Here is a 17467-nt window from a genome sequence, read left to right as displayed (position 1 = left end):
AGATGGGCAAAAGAACACAGACACTGGACAAAGGAACTCTGCCTAGAAGGCCAGCATCCCAGAGTCGCCTTTTCACTGTTGACATTGAGACTGGTGTTTTGTGGGTACTATTTAATGAAGCTGCCAGGGGAGGACTTGGATTAGCTAACACAATGTGCCATTGGAACACAGGAGTGATGGTTCCTGATAATGTAGATATTCCATTGAAAGATCTGCCATTTCCAGCTACAATAGTCATTTACAACATTAACAATGTCTACACTGTATTTCTGATCAATTTGATGTTAACTTAAAATGGACAAAAAAGTCGCTTTCTTTTCAAAAACAAGGACATTTTGAATGGTAGTGTATTACATTTGTTTTATCCTTATCAATCTACACACAATACTCAATAACAGGTTTTTAGAAGTCTTTGCAAATTTATTTTTAAAAAACAAAAAAAATCCTTATTTGCATAAGTATTCAGACCCTTTGGTATGAGACTCGAAATTGAGCTCAGGTGCCTCCTGTTTCCATTGATCATCCTTGAGATGTTTCTACAACTTGATTGGAGTCCACCTGTGATGAATTCAATTCATTAGACATGATTTGGAAAGGCACACACCTGTCTATATAAGGTCCCAGAGTTGACAGTGCATGTCAGAGCAAAAACCAAGCCATGAGGTCGAAGGAATTGTCCGTAGAGCTCCGAGACAGGATTGTGTCGAGGCACAGATCTGGGGAAGGGTACCAGGGAGGTGACTAAGAACCCAATGGTCACTCTGACAGAGCTCCAGAGTTCCTCTGTGGAGATGGGAGAACCTTCCAGAAGGACAACCATCTCTGCAACACTCCACCAATCAGGCCTGTATGGTAGAGGACTCTCAGACCATGAGAAACAGCATTCTCTGGTCTGGTGAAACCAAGATTGATCTCTTTGGCCTGAATACCAAGCTTCACGTCTGGAGGAAACCTGGCACCATCCATACCTACATGTACATACTACCTCAATTAGCCGAACTACCCGGTGCCTGTATATAGCCTCGCTACTGGTATAGCCTCGCTACTGTATATAGCCTCGCTACTGTTTAATTCACTGTCTTTTTAATGTTGTTTTTTAATTCTTTACTTATCTATTGTTCAAAAGTGCACTGTTGGTTAGGTCCTGTAAGTAAGCATTTTACTGTAAGGTTGTATTTGGTGCACATGACAAATACACTTTGATTTGATCCCTACGGTGAAGCATGGTGGTGGCAGCATCATGCTGTGGGGATGTTTTTCTGTGGCAGGGACTGGGAGACAAGTCAGGATCAAGGCAAAGATGAACGGAGCCAAGGACAGAAAGATCATTGATAAAAACCTGCTCCAGAGCGCTCAAGACCTCAGACTGGGTCGAAGGTTCACCTTCCAACAGGATAACGACCCTAAGCACACAGCCAAGACAACGCAGGAGTGGCTTCGGGACAAGCCTCTGAATGTTCTTGAGTGGCCCAGCCAGAGCCCAGACTTGAACCCAATCGAATATCTCTAAAGAGACCTGAAAATAGCTGTGCAACAATGCTCCCCATCCAACTTGACAGAGCTTGAGAGGATCTGTAGAGAAGAGTGGGAGAAACTCCCCAAATACAGGTGTGCCAAGCTTGTAGCGTCATACCCATGAAGATTTGAGGCTGTAATCGCTGCCAAAGGTGTTTCAACAAAGTACTGAGTAAAGGGTCTGAATACTTATGTAAATGTAATATTTGAGTTTTTTATTTTTAATACATTTGCAAAAATGTCTAAAACCTATTTTTGCTTTCTCGTTATGGGGTATTGTGTGTAGATTGATGAGAGAAAACAATTGAATCCATTTTAGAATAAGGCTGTAACGTAACAAAATGTGGAAAGAGTGAAGGGGTCTGAATACTTTCCGAATGCACTGTATACGTCACCCCATTAATGTGATATACATAGAAGCACACAACGTTCATTTTGCCAAGTACAATCCTTTTAGTGATTGAGGGTGAATGCGGGTGTCATGTCTACATACAGTATATACTGTAGGAGCACCCATCCTGCCTCTCAATCATTGGGGTAATCACCGGAGTGTATAGTCTTCTTCCTACCCTGCTGTCTGTTAGCTACCTGCCTTTACCACTGAGTCGAGCTGGGCTATTTAACTCAGATGGGAGGGAGGGATGGAGGGAGGAAAGGAGGGAGGGAGGGATTTGTGATCTCCCATCAACCGCTCAGGAGAGCGAAGCAGCAGCCTCCCGCGGCATTAAGATTGATGACACCCTCCGGAAGAAACAAAAGATGTGGCGTCTGCGAGAACGGGCTTATGAAACCTGATAGACTCGTCTCTTAATAAACATCACTGATATGTCAGCCACTACACGCTGTGGTTCCACCAGGAGACCTGCTGCTGCCTGCCTGCCTGCCTGCCTGCCTGCCTGCTTCGTGGAGCAGAGAGAGAGAGAGAGAGAGAGAGAGAGATTTATTTTTCTCCATAAAAAAAATCTTAAGTTAACATGCAAATGCCATTTAATTTATGTTCATTTATTTATTTGAAATGCTCCATAAATGGCCATAAATTAAATAGCATTTGCATGTTAATAACTTGATTGGCGCAACTGACAAAAAAATAATTGGTGAAAATGAACGAAAGAGCGCACCGTAGAAAATGGGGCATTTTGAATAATTTCCACAGGCAGCAGGTTACCTGGAAACCAAGCAACACTGGAACATATAAGGGCAGTTTTTCACTCTGAGCTCACCATCTTTATTGACTGTCTACTATTTACAATATTCTGTATTTACACGCAGAAAGTGTTGTATCTGTCACAATTCTATCTCCCTGAGTCTGCCTCAACACTGTATAATGCTAGTTAAAGCCACCCGGGTGTGAAATAGTGTTTGGAAATAAATGAAACCGACCAGGAAAGTGAGGACGGGGGAATATTGCCATGTCAAGCTGACAGACAGGCAGTGAAAATGTAACAAGAGCTATCATCTTAAGGAAAACCGGATTAAATAAGAACCTACCACCGTCGGTGCATCTCCGGCCCTGATATTGACAAGCCACTGGCGGGGGCCATTTTTCATTGTCTCATCAAGACCAAGCATTATGGGAGATCAATCTCGCCTCTCTCATCTCTATTCCTGCATCAGATAGGCCCCTGGTAGCCTGTCGGTGTAGAGTGGCTTGGTGATGCTACTCTTATTATGCCTGGCGGAGACTCAGTCAAAGTTTTAGACACAGTGGAGTGGAGAGATTGGTACCTGGCTGTCTCAGCTGTGGTTGGCTGTTTCCTTGGAGTGAGTGCATGTAGTATGTGATGGATCCTGAGGGTCTCTGTCCAAGCCTAGACCAGTCCAGTTGATCTCCATGCAATGTTGCTCCTTGGCTCTACCGCAGTGGTGGCTGGTGGCACTTCAAAATGGGGAGGACGGGCTCATAGTATGTGTTTGATACATCGCCATTCTATTCATCCTTATGAGCCGACCTCCCCTCACCAGCCTCCTCTGATATGCAGTACAAGTATCCTAAATTAGCACAAACATACTCAGAAGCAGAGGAGACCTACGGATAAGATTTACAACTTGCATTACTAGACAATTTTTATGTAATTCTATTTCAATATAACAAAGCACTGCAGGGCCAAGCCATCTGACAGAGTTGTGAATCGATTAAGAAAACGAAGAACAACATCAAAATCCAGACTTAAAACCAGGTGTTGGCTTCATCCATTCTGAACCTTTCTGAACCATGAGAAAATAAACCAACCACAGCACACTCAGCACCTTCACTCTATGCTGATTTAACCAGCACAGCATACCTTGTTACGCAACCCTACCAAAACAAAAGCCTCCATTTTTATTTTGGCCAGTGGGAATAAGAGCATGGAAGCAGTTCGGCTAACAGTAATTACTACATTAAATCATATATCATGGCTCTAACATTGAGAACTTGTATATCTTTAAGGGTCGTTAATTTTAAGTCCACCGTTAACCTGGCGTGAGGTGAAGCGATGAAGTAGCGATGGCAAGCCGATATAAAACAAACGTAAGCAGACGATATGGAGACAGAGAGACAAAATCCAAGTAACTGGATTTACTAAAACTAACTGAGAATTGAATGTATATATTTTTCCATGTTCGTACAAAGTTACAGTAGTTGGTTGCTGTTGAGGTCTTGCTTTTGGCCCTGTTGCTCCACTATATACGTATAGGAGGGTACTATAATTACATAATTATAACCTATTTCCGCAGAAAATGACAGTTTAAAAAAACAAAACTCATTGCAATATCAGCTCCCCTCCATGTGAATGTGAACACATCATGCTTCCTGGTTCCATCTGAAGCATAAACAAACTACTACCGTAACTCGTCTCCACCAGTGAGCTCCACAACCCTGCTCTTCCCCAGAGCGCCGGCCCTGACTACGTCCCAAATAGCACCATAATATTTACTATAGTGCACTACTTTTGTCGAGGCCCCATAGGGAGCCATTTGGGAAGCAGCCCGACTGCAGTACAGAACCCAGTGGTATAAACCGTATAGCCCCACAGGGAGTTAGCCATGGAGCTTTGGCTCAGCCTGTTGATTGCACTTTGCCCAATCATTTCCTTGAACCTCTGCAGAATGTCACATTCGAGGAGGTTTCTGTTCGTCTCGCCAGAGCAGTACAAAGCTAGTTTTCACTTAGCACTCTGTTAAGAACCCCAAGTCGAACCACGATCAAAGAGGAACAATCTTGTCACTCTCCCCAACTTCCCAGTTAGAATGTCATCATTCATCTTTGTATCATGGGAGGGGGAAAAAAATATTTTCACATTTTGTTTGGACTGCGTGGCCTGCCCAGCCTACCATATTAAACTAATAAAGAAAAACTAAGCATATAGCCTCTCTAAATCAAATACCTGTTCATCAAGCATACACTATGCTAATGTTTAACTCACTCTTTACTTAATTGTCCATGGCTAACAAATGCTTATTTTCTTAATTACATTTCATAATTCTTTTTCTGGCATAAATCAAAGCCAAGCCAGAGACAACCTCTTGCATATCTCTAGACTAGCTACACGTGATCTATTAGTTTGCAAAAAATGCATTCCATTGTTATGATGAACATCATTTTCCACCGTTCTTTGAAAACGCTTCTAAAACAGCAAAAGCATGAAGAGATTGGTTCACCATACTAGCTGACAGTAAGAAGCAACCCCAGCCTGTTCTTTCTGAGCTTCTTCTGCAAGCTGCGTTGGTCGGTTTAGGAGGATTAAGATGTTTGACTAGCTAGCAGGGACCCCTGCTTGCCGTGACCAACGACGCGAGGGAGTCGGTTTCTGACCACAAATAAACATCAGTCTGGATGGTAGGGTCCTAGTGCTCAGGCCTCGGCACCGTCAGCTACAGGAGCGCATCAATCACAGCTGGACTGGGCTGAGGTGGGGGCAGGGAGCTGTGGGTTAGGGCTGGGGGCTGAGATTGGGCAAAGGCAGAGCACAGGAAAACAGCCTGGACCAGCTGCTGCTAATGCACACACACACACACAGAGATGCACAGTCACACACACATTCGTAAACTGTACACACACACACACACACACACAGAGAGAGAGAAAAACATGGATACACACAGTGACGCACGGATTGCCACAAACAGACACACAAGAACACACACATGTCTTAATCCCCTTTCAACGGCTGAACTCTGATAGACACTCCATGCAGAGAGAGAGAGAAGAGGAAGGAAGAGAAAAGGAAAGAGAGAGAGAGAAAAGAAAGAGTAAAGGAAAGAGATAGGAGGGGGGAAAGAGAGGGAGCAAAATATGAAATCGATAGTGTCAAGCAGAATTGACTATGGCTTATTCAATAACTTGTTTTGTTTTCAGTTGCCAGCTCACCATTGCATTTGTGATCATAATGTGAGTGTATTCAGTCAACCCACATCTGGATATTGTACCTAAATATAAAAATACACAGTAAAGTATATGTCCTATAGGGATACATACTACAGGAATAACAATAAGATAGTTAACACTATCCCATATTTTTGTTTACCTAAATATGAACCAAAATCCCTTATAATTCTGTGAAGGCTTTTCTACCACCTGGCAGAGGTGAAAATAAAGCCTATGCATAATATGCAGTGATAATAAGACAGTGCCAGTGTGTTAGATTATAACATATCCTGAACTCATGGATGTGATAGAACAATTCTATTTTGCAACTTGATTCAGATGTATGTGTTAAAATGTCTGCACATACCGCATCCATTATTCGTTAAAATGAATAAATGAATTCAGATACAACATCAGGGAAATGGAAATATTAAATTTAGTTTGTTTATTATAGCCTATACTTTTCATCGTTTTGTGCTCACTCTCATGATAATACATTCATGCTTATAAATCTGGTAATAGTCAATGCCTTTGTAATTGTAATCAAATTTGATATCAAATGAAAATTTGATTCTAAATCACAATAACATAAAAGCAAGCACGCACCACATGAAAAAATAAATCCTGATGTGCAAAATTGACAGCTTCATAGAGAGAACCTATTTTTCTAAAGATGTCAACCTAGTTTTACTTTATTTGCAGTATTGAGATCATGTAGAAGGTATTATGGGTTTTGGGGGAACAAAAAAAACGTCACCTGAAGAACTTGGCCTGCTGTTCCTCTGTTTATGTCCCCTGTCCGAGGCGATGTGGTTCAAGACGTGGAGGGAGATCCACTGATCACCTCGCTCGGTTATACTGCCCCCTGGCGGAATGAAAGCGAAAATGAACGTCGACAGTAGACTACATTAGTGCAAGATTATAAAACTAAGAACATGTAATTGTAATTTATAAAGTGTACTATTATAACGTCGATTAATACTTCAGCTAGCAAATGTTTAGAAACATAAACATTTGTATTTTCTGGATTTGACACTCACCTTCAGCTTCCTTACAATTTGTGGAGTGAATATTCTGGTAGGTCTATCTCTGGGAATGTTTTAAAAACGCCAGCATTAATCTTTGCAATGTGCACAAACAGCAAACTCTATCAAACTGCTGAATATTCCGGTTTCAGAACGCAGTGTGAGCAAATTAAAAGAGCTGACCTAAACTGCTGCTTCGCTGGATTTATATCTGACCGTCACTGATTGATTGATATCTCTGTAACAAGTGTAAGGACCCAGACAGACAGAACGAAGACTCACCTGTCAAACGGACGGTTATGGTTCGGCACACCTGATAAAATAAAAGTTCTGCATTTCTGAGCGCTTTTATTACCATGAATGCACTAGATTTGTCATATTTTTCTAAAAGTGAAATATGTTATATTTTATATGAAAAAGTTACTGTTATGGATAATCCCATTATTATTAAGTAACTGTTTTCTATAGCCAAATGAATAAATTAAATGTCACACAATCAATATGTTCCTGTGTTTTCTTTGTAGGCTACATTATGCTATGGTCTCATGAGTCATGACCTACAAACGCGTTTTAGTGATTAAATTTAAATTAAATGGTTATAACGATACATTAATTAGCCTAGTCAAGGATTCTTCCCTCATAGCTCCCCTATTATTAACATCGGCCATACAAGCCATTTCATGTAATTGATATTGTGAAAGAAGATCATAAAAATACCTAAATCAAATAAAAATGGTTAATTGGCAGAGTTATTACATTCCGGAGTCTATCATTAAGAATTATATTCAATGAAACCTCCCTTTCTCGTAATTTATTTTCTGAGGCCGGTAATTGAATTTGTAATAGGAAACGCCGTTTTTGAAATGACCTTTTTGCAATAATGCTTCGTTAATTGAAAGTAAATCTTTTTTTTTCTATCACTGGGTGTTAAACGATTTTCTAACTATGCTGGTCTTAGAATCAGATCTTCTCAGAGTAAAGAACAGCTCTGCACCATTGGGTTGTTCCACCTTAAAAAAACAAGAAAGAGGATTTTGACACCTAGCATCTCAGATTGTTCTGAAATCGTTTCTGTTCTTACAAACATATAGGATTAGCATTCCTGCAAAATTATATTTGTCGAAATATAATCAGATCTCTGAGAAATTAAGCCAATTGATTGCATCCAAATTGGCCAAATTGGTGGGTGTCATGGCTTGCTGAAATGATATGGAACGACCCCATTAACACGACCTTTTCAGTTAGGCTGTGACATTGACAATCTCTGTAACATTGACAAACTGTCAATTCAATATAGTCAACATTATTATTATTGTTACTTTTATTACTGATAATAATATTTAGGAGGGAAATAACTTAATGAATACTTGAAGAGTTAATTTCGAAAACACTACATCCACAATTTTTTCACATTTGTTTGTTTCATCAGAAATGATTGCTTATGGGTGTCACGTTCCTGACCTGTTTTCTGTTGTTTTTGTATGTGTGTAGTTGGTCAGGGCGTGAGTTGGGGTGGGCATTCTATGTTTTGTGTTTCTATGTTTAGGTCGTTGGTAATTAGCCTTATATGGTTCTCAATCAGGGACAGGTGTTTGACGTTTCCTCTGATTGAGAACCATATAAAGGTAGGCTGTTCACACTGTTTGTTTGTGGGTGGTTGTCTTCCGTGTCTGTATGTTTGTTCGTACCACACGGGACTGTAGCGTTTGTTCGTTTGTCATAGTCTGTACCTGTTCCTGCGTTCTTCGACTTATATGGAAGTTCTCATGTTTTAGGTCAGTCTACGTTCGTTTTGTTATTTTGTAATCATTCCAAGTGTTTGTTTTCGTGTTCGTTTTCGGCAGTTAATAAATTCATTATGTTTTCAAAACCCGCTGCATTTTGGTCTGATCACTACTCCTCCTCTTCGGAAGAAGAGGAAGAACTATGAAGAACTATGGGAAGCATTGGAGTCTACATGGGCCAGCATTCCTGTGGAACGCTTTTCACACCTTGTCCAACAAATTTTCATTGTTGGACATAAAAGATTGTAAAAACACCAGGAAATCAGCTCCAAGTGATTTTAACTTTGGAAATCTGTTCCCAAGTATTCCCACGCATGATAGAGAGATAGAGAGACGTGATCGCATACTAATATAAGCAAGGTCTGAAAATATTATGTTTTAGTCAAATATTATATCTGTTTGGGCTACTTGCAGTCTACAAATGATTTGTAACTATGTTCCGGCCCCCTGACCATCTGCTCAAGAAAAATAAAATAAGAAAAAATGTTTAATTTTTATTTATTTTTTTAAATCAGGCTTGCGGCTAAATCTAGTTGATGATCCCTGTTCTGGAAAATGTTAAACATTTTAAGGATTTTTTGTTGTTGCAGTATGTAAACTTAACATGAAGAACAGGAATGACATTTACTCTCACGAGTGGCCAATAAGACCTACCTGAAAGCCACACCCCTAATAAGCCACGCATCCTGGAAATAACCTAAGGATTACATTAAAAAAGACCCAGCTGCTAGGTCAACCCAGCATGAAAGTAAAAAATAACCAATTGACGGTAAATCAACCTGTTTGGGGAATCCCAACAACCCAACATGTTGGGTTATTCACACAACCCAACTGGCTGGGTCAAAATAACCCAGCATGTGATCTGTCCAATATTTAACCAGTGCTGGGTTATCAATCATTTTTTTTGAGTGTGAACAAGTTGAGGAGACTAAACTTCTTGGTGTCACCTTAGATTGTAAATTGTCATGGTCAATGCATATTAATTCAATTGTAAAGAAGGGGAGAGGTCTGTGTGTGATAATGAGAACTCAGCATTTTTAACACCACAGTCGACCAAACAAGTCCTGCAGGCTCTAGTTTTATTGAATCTTGACTACTGCCCAGTGATATGGTCAAGTCAGCAAAGAAGGATCTAGAAAATCTGCTGCTGGCCCAGAACAGAGCAGCATGTCTTGCCTTTTAATGTACACAGGGGGCGAATGTCAACAGTATGTATGCCAGTCTCTCTTTGCTCAAAGTAGAGGAGAGATTGACTGCATGACATTTTTAAATTTTCTATTACTGTGTTGAAAATTCCAAATTGTCTGTATAATCAATAATCAGGCTCTGACAGACATACTTACCCCACCAGACGTGCCATCGGGGGTCTCATCACAGTCCCCACATCCAGAATGAATTCAAGGCAACGCACAGTATTATATAGAGCCATGATCACATGGAACTGCCAATGACTGCTGCCAATGACTGGAACGAATTGCAAAAATCACTGAAGCTGGAGACTTATTTTTCCCTCACTAACTTTAAACATCAGCTATCAGAGCAGCTAACCAATCGCTGCAGCTGTACATAGTCCATCTGTAAATAGCCCATCCAATCTACCTACCACATCCCCATATTGTTTTTATTTACATTTCTGCTCTTTTGCACACCAGTATTTCTACTTGCACATCATCATCTGCTCATCTATCACTCCAGTGTTAACTTGCTAAATTGTAATTACTTCGCTACTATGGCCTATGTACTACCTTACCTCCTCACTCCATTTGCACACACTGTATATAGACTTTCTTTTTTTCTATTGACTGTACCCTTGTTTATTCCATGTGTAACTCTGTGTTGTTGTTTGTGTCGCACTGCTTTGCTTTATCTTGGCCAGGTTGCAGATGTAAATGAGAACTTGTTCTCAACTAGCCTACCTGGTTAAATAAAGGTTAAATATATATATTTTTTTAAGAACTGCCTTCAATCTCAAATTACTCAAACAGCTTAAAAAAAATAAAAAATAAAACACCTTACAGCACAGCGCCTCTCCCCTAACTGACCTAATTAACAAAAAATGCACATGTACAGTTGAAGTCGGAAGTTTACATACACCTAGGATGGAGTCATTAAAACTCGTTTTTCAACCACTCCACAAATTTCTTGTTAACAAACTACAGTTTTGGCAAGTCGGTTAGGACATCTACTTTGTGCATGACACAAGTAATTTTTCCAACAATTGTTTACAGGCAGATTATTTCACTTATAATTCACTTTTACATAATTCCAGTGGGTCAGAAGTTGGCTGTGCCTTTAAACAGCTTGGAAAATTCCAGAAAATTATGTCATGGCTTTAGAAGCTTCTGATAGGCTAATTGGCATAATTTGAGTCAATTGGAGGTGCACCTGTGGATGTATTTCAAGGCCTACCGTCAAACTCAGTGCCTCTTTGCTTGACATCATGGGAAAATCATAATAAATCAGCCAAGACCTCAGAAAAAAATTTGTAGACCTCCACAAGTCTGGTTCATCCTTGGGAGCAATTTCCAAATGCCTGAAGGTACCACGTTCATCTGTACAAACAATAGTACGCAAGTATAATCACCATGGGACCACGCAGCCGTCATACCGCTCAGGAAGGACACGCGTTCTGTCTCCTAGAGATGAACGTACTTTGGTATGAAAAGTGCAAATCAATCCCAGAACAACAGCAAAGGACCTTGTGAAGATGCTGGAGGAAACAGGTACAAAAGTATCTATATCCACAGTAAAATGAGTCCTATATCGACATAACCTGAAAGGCCGCTCAGCAAGGAATAAGCCACTGCTCCAAAACCGCCATAAAAAAGCCAGACTACGGTTTGCAACTGCACATTCGGACAAAGATCGTACTTTTTGGAGAAATGTCCTCTGGTCTGATGAAACAAAAATAGAACTGTTTGGCCATAATGACCATCGTTATGTTTGGGGGAAAAAGGGGGAGGCTTGCAAGCCGAAGAACACCAACTGTGAAGCACGGGGGTGGCAGCATCATGTTGTAGGGTGCTTTGCTGCAGGAGAGACTGGTGCATGTCACAAAATAGATGGCATCATGAGGGAGGAAAAGTATGTGGATATATTGAAGCAACATCTCAAAACATCAGTCAGAAAGTTAAAGCTTGGTCGCAAATGGGTCTTCCAAATGGACAATGACCCCAAGCATATTTCCAAAGTTGTGGCAAAATGACTTAAGGACAACAAAGTCAAGGTATTGGAGTGGCCATTAAAAAGCCCTGACCTCAATCCTATAGAAAATTTATGGGCAGAACTGAAAAAGCGTGTGCGAGCAAGGAGGCCTACAAACCTGACTCAGTTACACCAGCTCTGTCAGGAGGAATGGGTCAAAATTCACCCAACTTATTGCGGGAAGCTTGTGGAAGGCTACCCGAAATGTTTGACCCAAGTTAAACAATTTAAAGGCAATGCTGCCAAATACTAATTTAGTTTATGTAAACTTCTGACCCTTCTGGGAATGTGATGAAAGAAATAAAAGTTGAAATAAATAATTCTTTCAACTATTATTCTGACATTTCACATTCCTAAAATAAAGTGGTGATCCTAACTGACCTAAGCCAGGGAATGTTTACTAGGAGAAATGTCAGGAATTGTGAAAAACTGAGTTTGAATGTATTTGGCTGAGGTGTATGTAAACTTCCGACTTCAACTGCATATGTACTGTATGCTTGTAATTGTTCATAGGAGCTTTTTTGGTTCTATTGTTCTTATTTTACATTTATGTAGTTCTGTACTTGTCTATTAATGTTCTGTATTATGTCATGTTTTATGTTTTGTGTGGACCAAAGGAAGAGTAGCTGCTGTTTCAGCAATATCTAATGGGATCCTAATAAAATACTAAAATCATTGCACAGCACCAGGGACCTGAAATGGTCCCACCACACGACACCATGATGAAAAAGGAGGCTAAAGAAATTTGGCATGACCCTTAATTAAGACCCTCACGAATTTCTACAGATGCACCATCGAGAGCATTCTGTCAGGCTGCATCACAGCCTGGTATGGCAACTGCACCACCCGCAACCACATGGCTCTCCAGAGGGTGGTGCAGTCAGACCAACACATCACAGGGGGCACAATGCTTGCCCTCTAGGACAACTACAGCACCTGGTGTCATAGGAAGGCCAAGAAGATCATCAAGGACCTCAGCCACCCGAGCCACAGGCTGTTCACCCTGCTATCATCTAGCAGACGGAGACAGTACAGGTGCATCAAAGCCGGGACCGAGAGACAAAAAAAAAAAAAACTGCTTCTATCTCCAGGCCATCAGACTGTTGAACAGTCATCACTAGCCGGCCAGCCCCCAGCACATTAGAGACTGCTGCCCCATGTATATAGAGACATTGAACACTGGTCACATTAACAATGTTTACATACCGTTTAACCTGCTTTATACATATATACCGTATTCTAATCATTGCTCATCCTATATAACTACTGCTTTAAACACCTTTTCTATTCATATACTGTCCATACTGTCTATACACACCATTTATATACAGTAAATTTAAATGAAATTACATTTCCGGACTCTGACATTGCTCGTTCTGATATTGATTGCTCATATATTTCTTAATTTCTATTTGTTTTACTTTTTGAACGATGTGTGTATTATTGTATTGCTAGATATAACTGCACTGTTGGAGGTAGAAACATAAGAATTTCACTGCACCTGCAATAACATCTGCAAATCTGTTTACGTGACCAATACAATTTTATTTCTTCACAAAAATGTTTTAGTTATTTGTAACATTTGACTGTGTAAAACCTAGAAGTACTACTTATGTCTCAGTCTAGAAGCGCAGACAAAGGATATCAATGATCTGGAAAGATTCTGTATAGAGGAATGGTCTAAGATCCCTACCAATGTGTTCTCCAATCTCATAAAACATTTTAGAAAAATAAATATAGCACAGTATTTGTATTGTTTATTTTAAACAGTCTTTTTTGCTCATTTTTATCAAGGGATCCAATAATTATGGACCCCACCTACATATGGAGTTACAGCCAACATAGATAGCAGTGTGAATCAAACAAAGCCAACATGTTCCACAACAATAACATTAGTTGTTGGCTTCCTGTCGTCGACAGGGATCAGGATTTATTTTTTTAAAGACAATAATAAGAGGGTTCTTCTCATAAAGGTCTCATCAACCACAACAACATCTGACAAACAGTATACTTTTTTTTTTATTCCATTATTTGGTCGACGCAGACACGGAATTATCCCCAGATTTATGTCTCACCATTTGGCAACACAGAAATTCCTGCTGGCCGCTTCCTGTTCCAGAGCTGAAAAAAAAAATAAAAAAAATAAACACACACACACAGGGAGGGGAGACAAGTTCCCTAGCCCGCTGCTCTCTTTTGTTCTATCCGTCAGAGGGTCTTATCCATGTCCAAAATGGCACCCTATTTCCTATACAGTGCACTCATTTTGACCAGGGCCCATAGGTACTATATAGGGGGATAAGTACTGTTTGTACTGTTTCTACATTTCTCTATCACTGAAAGACTCAGGGCCAGTTTCCTAGGCCCAGGTTAAACCCTAGTCCTGATCTTAAAAGCATGTTCATCTCCTGGGCACAGAAACATGGAAAAGGACAGGCTACAGAATCCTATTTTCTAGGGAATTTCCTAGGTCAGTTCAGAATGGACTTGAGAAGACAGTATAACACTACACATATTTTCTTCAGTAGTGGAACAAAGCTCTTACTCATTCTATTAGTATATTCTGGTCACGCTCTTGGGTCATAAAAGAGAAATTGAATGTGATGTTTTGACCGCACAAAGTATTTTGAAATACTTTTGAGGAGGATAGCAGAGTTCCACATCATCCAGTAGCGTATTCACACTAATGAAATTAGCTTAATAAATGGGGCCAAAATACAGCCCACAACGGATGATGTCAACTTGGGTCCCCGAGCTCAACTCTAAGAGGTACAGATATGTGACAGGGTCTGACCAACAGGGACTAATAACTAGAGGAAACACAGTCTGGATCACAGATCCCAGATCCAAGGCGGGAGTTGTTTGTTTCGGGAATCTGCCCTTGTATATATCACCCCTCTAAACATGAGATGTATTTACATGCAATGTGACAAGATTCTTCTATTCTTAACTTTTGCTCCTGTGGCTGTTGAGGGGAGGTGAGGGAGGAGGGGGGATGATGGCGGTTGGTCGCCTGCTTGACAGAGCAGCGTCTGACATGGCCTTCCTTTCTTCTCTCCTCCCTCCTCCCTACCATCCTCCCTCTCCTCCTCTGCAGGGCTGGGTTGTGCCTGCGAGGAAACGTGCAGCCATCTGCCTGAGCCCTGCCGCTGTCCCTCCCTCCTATCCTGACCGGCCGCAACACACTGACAACAAGACAACAAGCTAATTAGGAGTTTTACTGTGCTTATTACATATGCAACACAAGTGTTGCGGCTTAATCTGGTTTAGTGTCTCTGTCGTATGATGCGATTTACCCTGCAATTAAAAGCAATGTAGTATCTAAAAATGGTACGATGGTCTTCCTTCCTGCCCCAGCATGACACTGATTGAGACCGACACTCGACAGACAACTGGAATGGCTGAGGGCCACCTGACTACTGAGTGCTGTAAGGAGGAGACCCATCCATTGGCCCCTGGCCTCCACAGCCCCTAGCTGGATCCAAAGTAAGAAAATAGTTCAGGATGGATGTCAGACTGGAGATACTGCCCACAATTCTTCGGCCCTAATATTCAGATGGTAACACAAGGCCTCAACATGCAGTACACTCTTAGAAAAAAAGGTGCATAGTAGAACCATATAGGGTTTTTCACCATAGGGGAAGCCTTTTTGGTGCTAGGAAAACCCTTTGGAAATGGTTCTACCTACAGTAGAACCCTCTATGAAGGGATCTACCAAGAACCATTTTATCTTTGAAGGTCTCTTCCTAGAACCCTCTATGAACGGTTCCACCAGCCGTATTAGCCTTTAAAATTAAACTCTTTATGACAAAACATTACATATAACATAAGGCCTTTCTTTGAAGGCCTAGTTATACCCTAACACAGTGGTGTTATGAAACTCCTGGTTTACAGGCCGCATCAAGCCTGCAAGTCATATTATGCTGGAAAGTGATGTGTAATTCCTATTGGAATCCAGGCAGAGTGAGGACATACACAATTAGAACCTTTAATCACCCGCAACCTGCATTCAGAATGACTGCCAGAGTAGGGAAGATTGATTAATGGGATAACCATTAAAAAAAATAACATTTTAGTAACGCTCTTGTCCAGAGTGACTTACAGTAGTGAGTGCATACAGTTTCATAATTGTTCGCACTGGTCTCCCAAGGGAATCAAACCCACAACCCTGGTGTTGCAAGTGCCTTGCTCTACCAACTGAGCCACACAGGACCAATCATCTCTCACTCAACTCTGGTTATTAACAACAATACTAGGGTTCTTTTACACCACTGAGAGAACACTAGAAATGTTACACTGGAACATCAACAGGTAAAACAGGCCAATTGGCTGTGTACCATACAATACACTGCTGGTTCACTCACACTCCCTTTGAGTCTTCTACTCTCTGCTCAATAAAATAAAATAAATACTTATTTGAAAGACAGAAATCATGGCAAAGAATAAGACGGTGCCGGGCAAGATGGCTGATGTTTTACGTGCTCCTAACCGATTGTGTTTTTATGTTCGTTTTTTTGCTTTGTTTGTAACTTGTTTTATTACTTATTTTGTACATAATGTTGCTGTTACCGTCTCTTATGAGCGAAAATAACTTCTGGACATCAGAACTGCGATTACTCAACATGAACTGACAGAAGCTATTTTTTCCTTTAACGAGTCCGACGAGCCCGATGTGAACGACATACTGCTTTCCCGGGAACAGGCCCAAATCCCCAACATTTGCGTGAAGAGACGACGGAGAAAAAGAGAATGGATATCGGGCTGCCTTCTGAGAATTCGTAGGCGATCGAATAAACCCCCCTGCCCTCCGTTCCACTAGCTAACGTGGAATCATTGGAAAATAAAATCGACGACCTACGAGAAAGGTTAAACTACCAACGGGACAAACTGTAATATCTTATGCTTCACGGAGTCGTGGCTGAACGATGACATTATCGACATACAGCTGGCTGGTTATACGCTGTATCGGCAACTTAAAACAGCGGTGTCTGAGAAGACAAGGGGTGGAGGTCTATGCATATATGTAAACAACAGCTGGTGCACAATATCTAAGGAAGTCTCAAGGTTTTGATCGCCTGAGGTAGAGTATCTCATGATACTATCTACGTAGAAAGTTTTCATCTGTATTTTCGTAGCTGTCTACACACCACCACAGACCGATGCTGGCACTCAGACCACACTCAATGAGCTGTATTCCACCATAAGCAAACAGGAAAATGCTCATCCAGAGGTGACACTCCCAGGGGCCGGGGACTTTAATAGAGGGGAACTTAAATCTGTTTTACCAAATTTCTAACGTGTTAAATGTGCAACCAGAGGGTAAAAACTCAGGACAAACTTTACTCCACTCACAGAGACACGTACAACGCTCTCCCTCGCCCTCCATTTGGCAAATCTGACCATAATTCTATCCTCCCAATTCCTGCTTACAAGCCCAAATTAAAGCAGGAAGCACCAGTGACTCGGTCAATAAAAAAGTGGTCAGATGAAGCGGATGCTAAGCTACAGGACTGTTTTGCTAGCACAGACTGGAATATGTTCCGTGATTCTCCCTATGGCATTGAGGAGTACACAACATCAGTCATTGGTTTCAT

At 41.0% G+C, this 17467-nt stretch overlaps 1 protein-coding gene across 1 annotated transcript in view; it reads right to left on the bottom strand.

Annotated features, from left to right (window-relative positions):
• Positions 1–13611: 13611 nt before the first annotated feature.
• Positions 13612–17467, bottom strand: part of LOC120052099 (regulator of G-protein signaling protein-like) — a 38251-nt gene continuing 34395 nt past the window's right edge. The window contains exon 22 of the mRNA XM_038998951.1: positions 13612–13994. Coding sequence (XP_038854879.1) covers positions 13901–13994 — 94 coding nt within the window. The 3' untranslated portion in view covers positions 13612–13900. The remainder of the gene's footprint in view (positions 13995–17467) is intronic.

This window comes from Salvelinus namaycush, chromosome 8 (assembly GCF_016432855.1).
Source record: "Salvelinus namaycush isolate Seneca chromosome 8, SaNama_1.0, whole genome shotgun sequence".
Classification (NCBI taxonomy): domain Eukaryota; kingdom Metazoa; phylum Chordata; class Actinopteri; order Salmoniformes; family Salmonidae; genus Salvelinus; species Salvelinus namaycush.
This window is presented reverse-complemented; position numbering and strand designations above follow the sequence as displayed.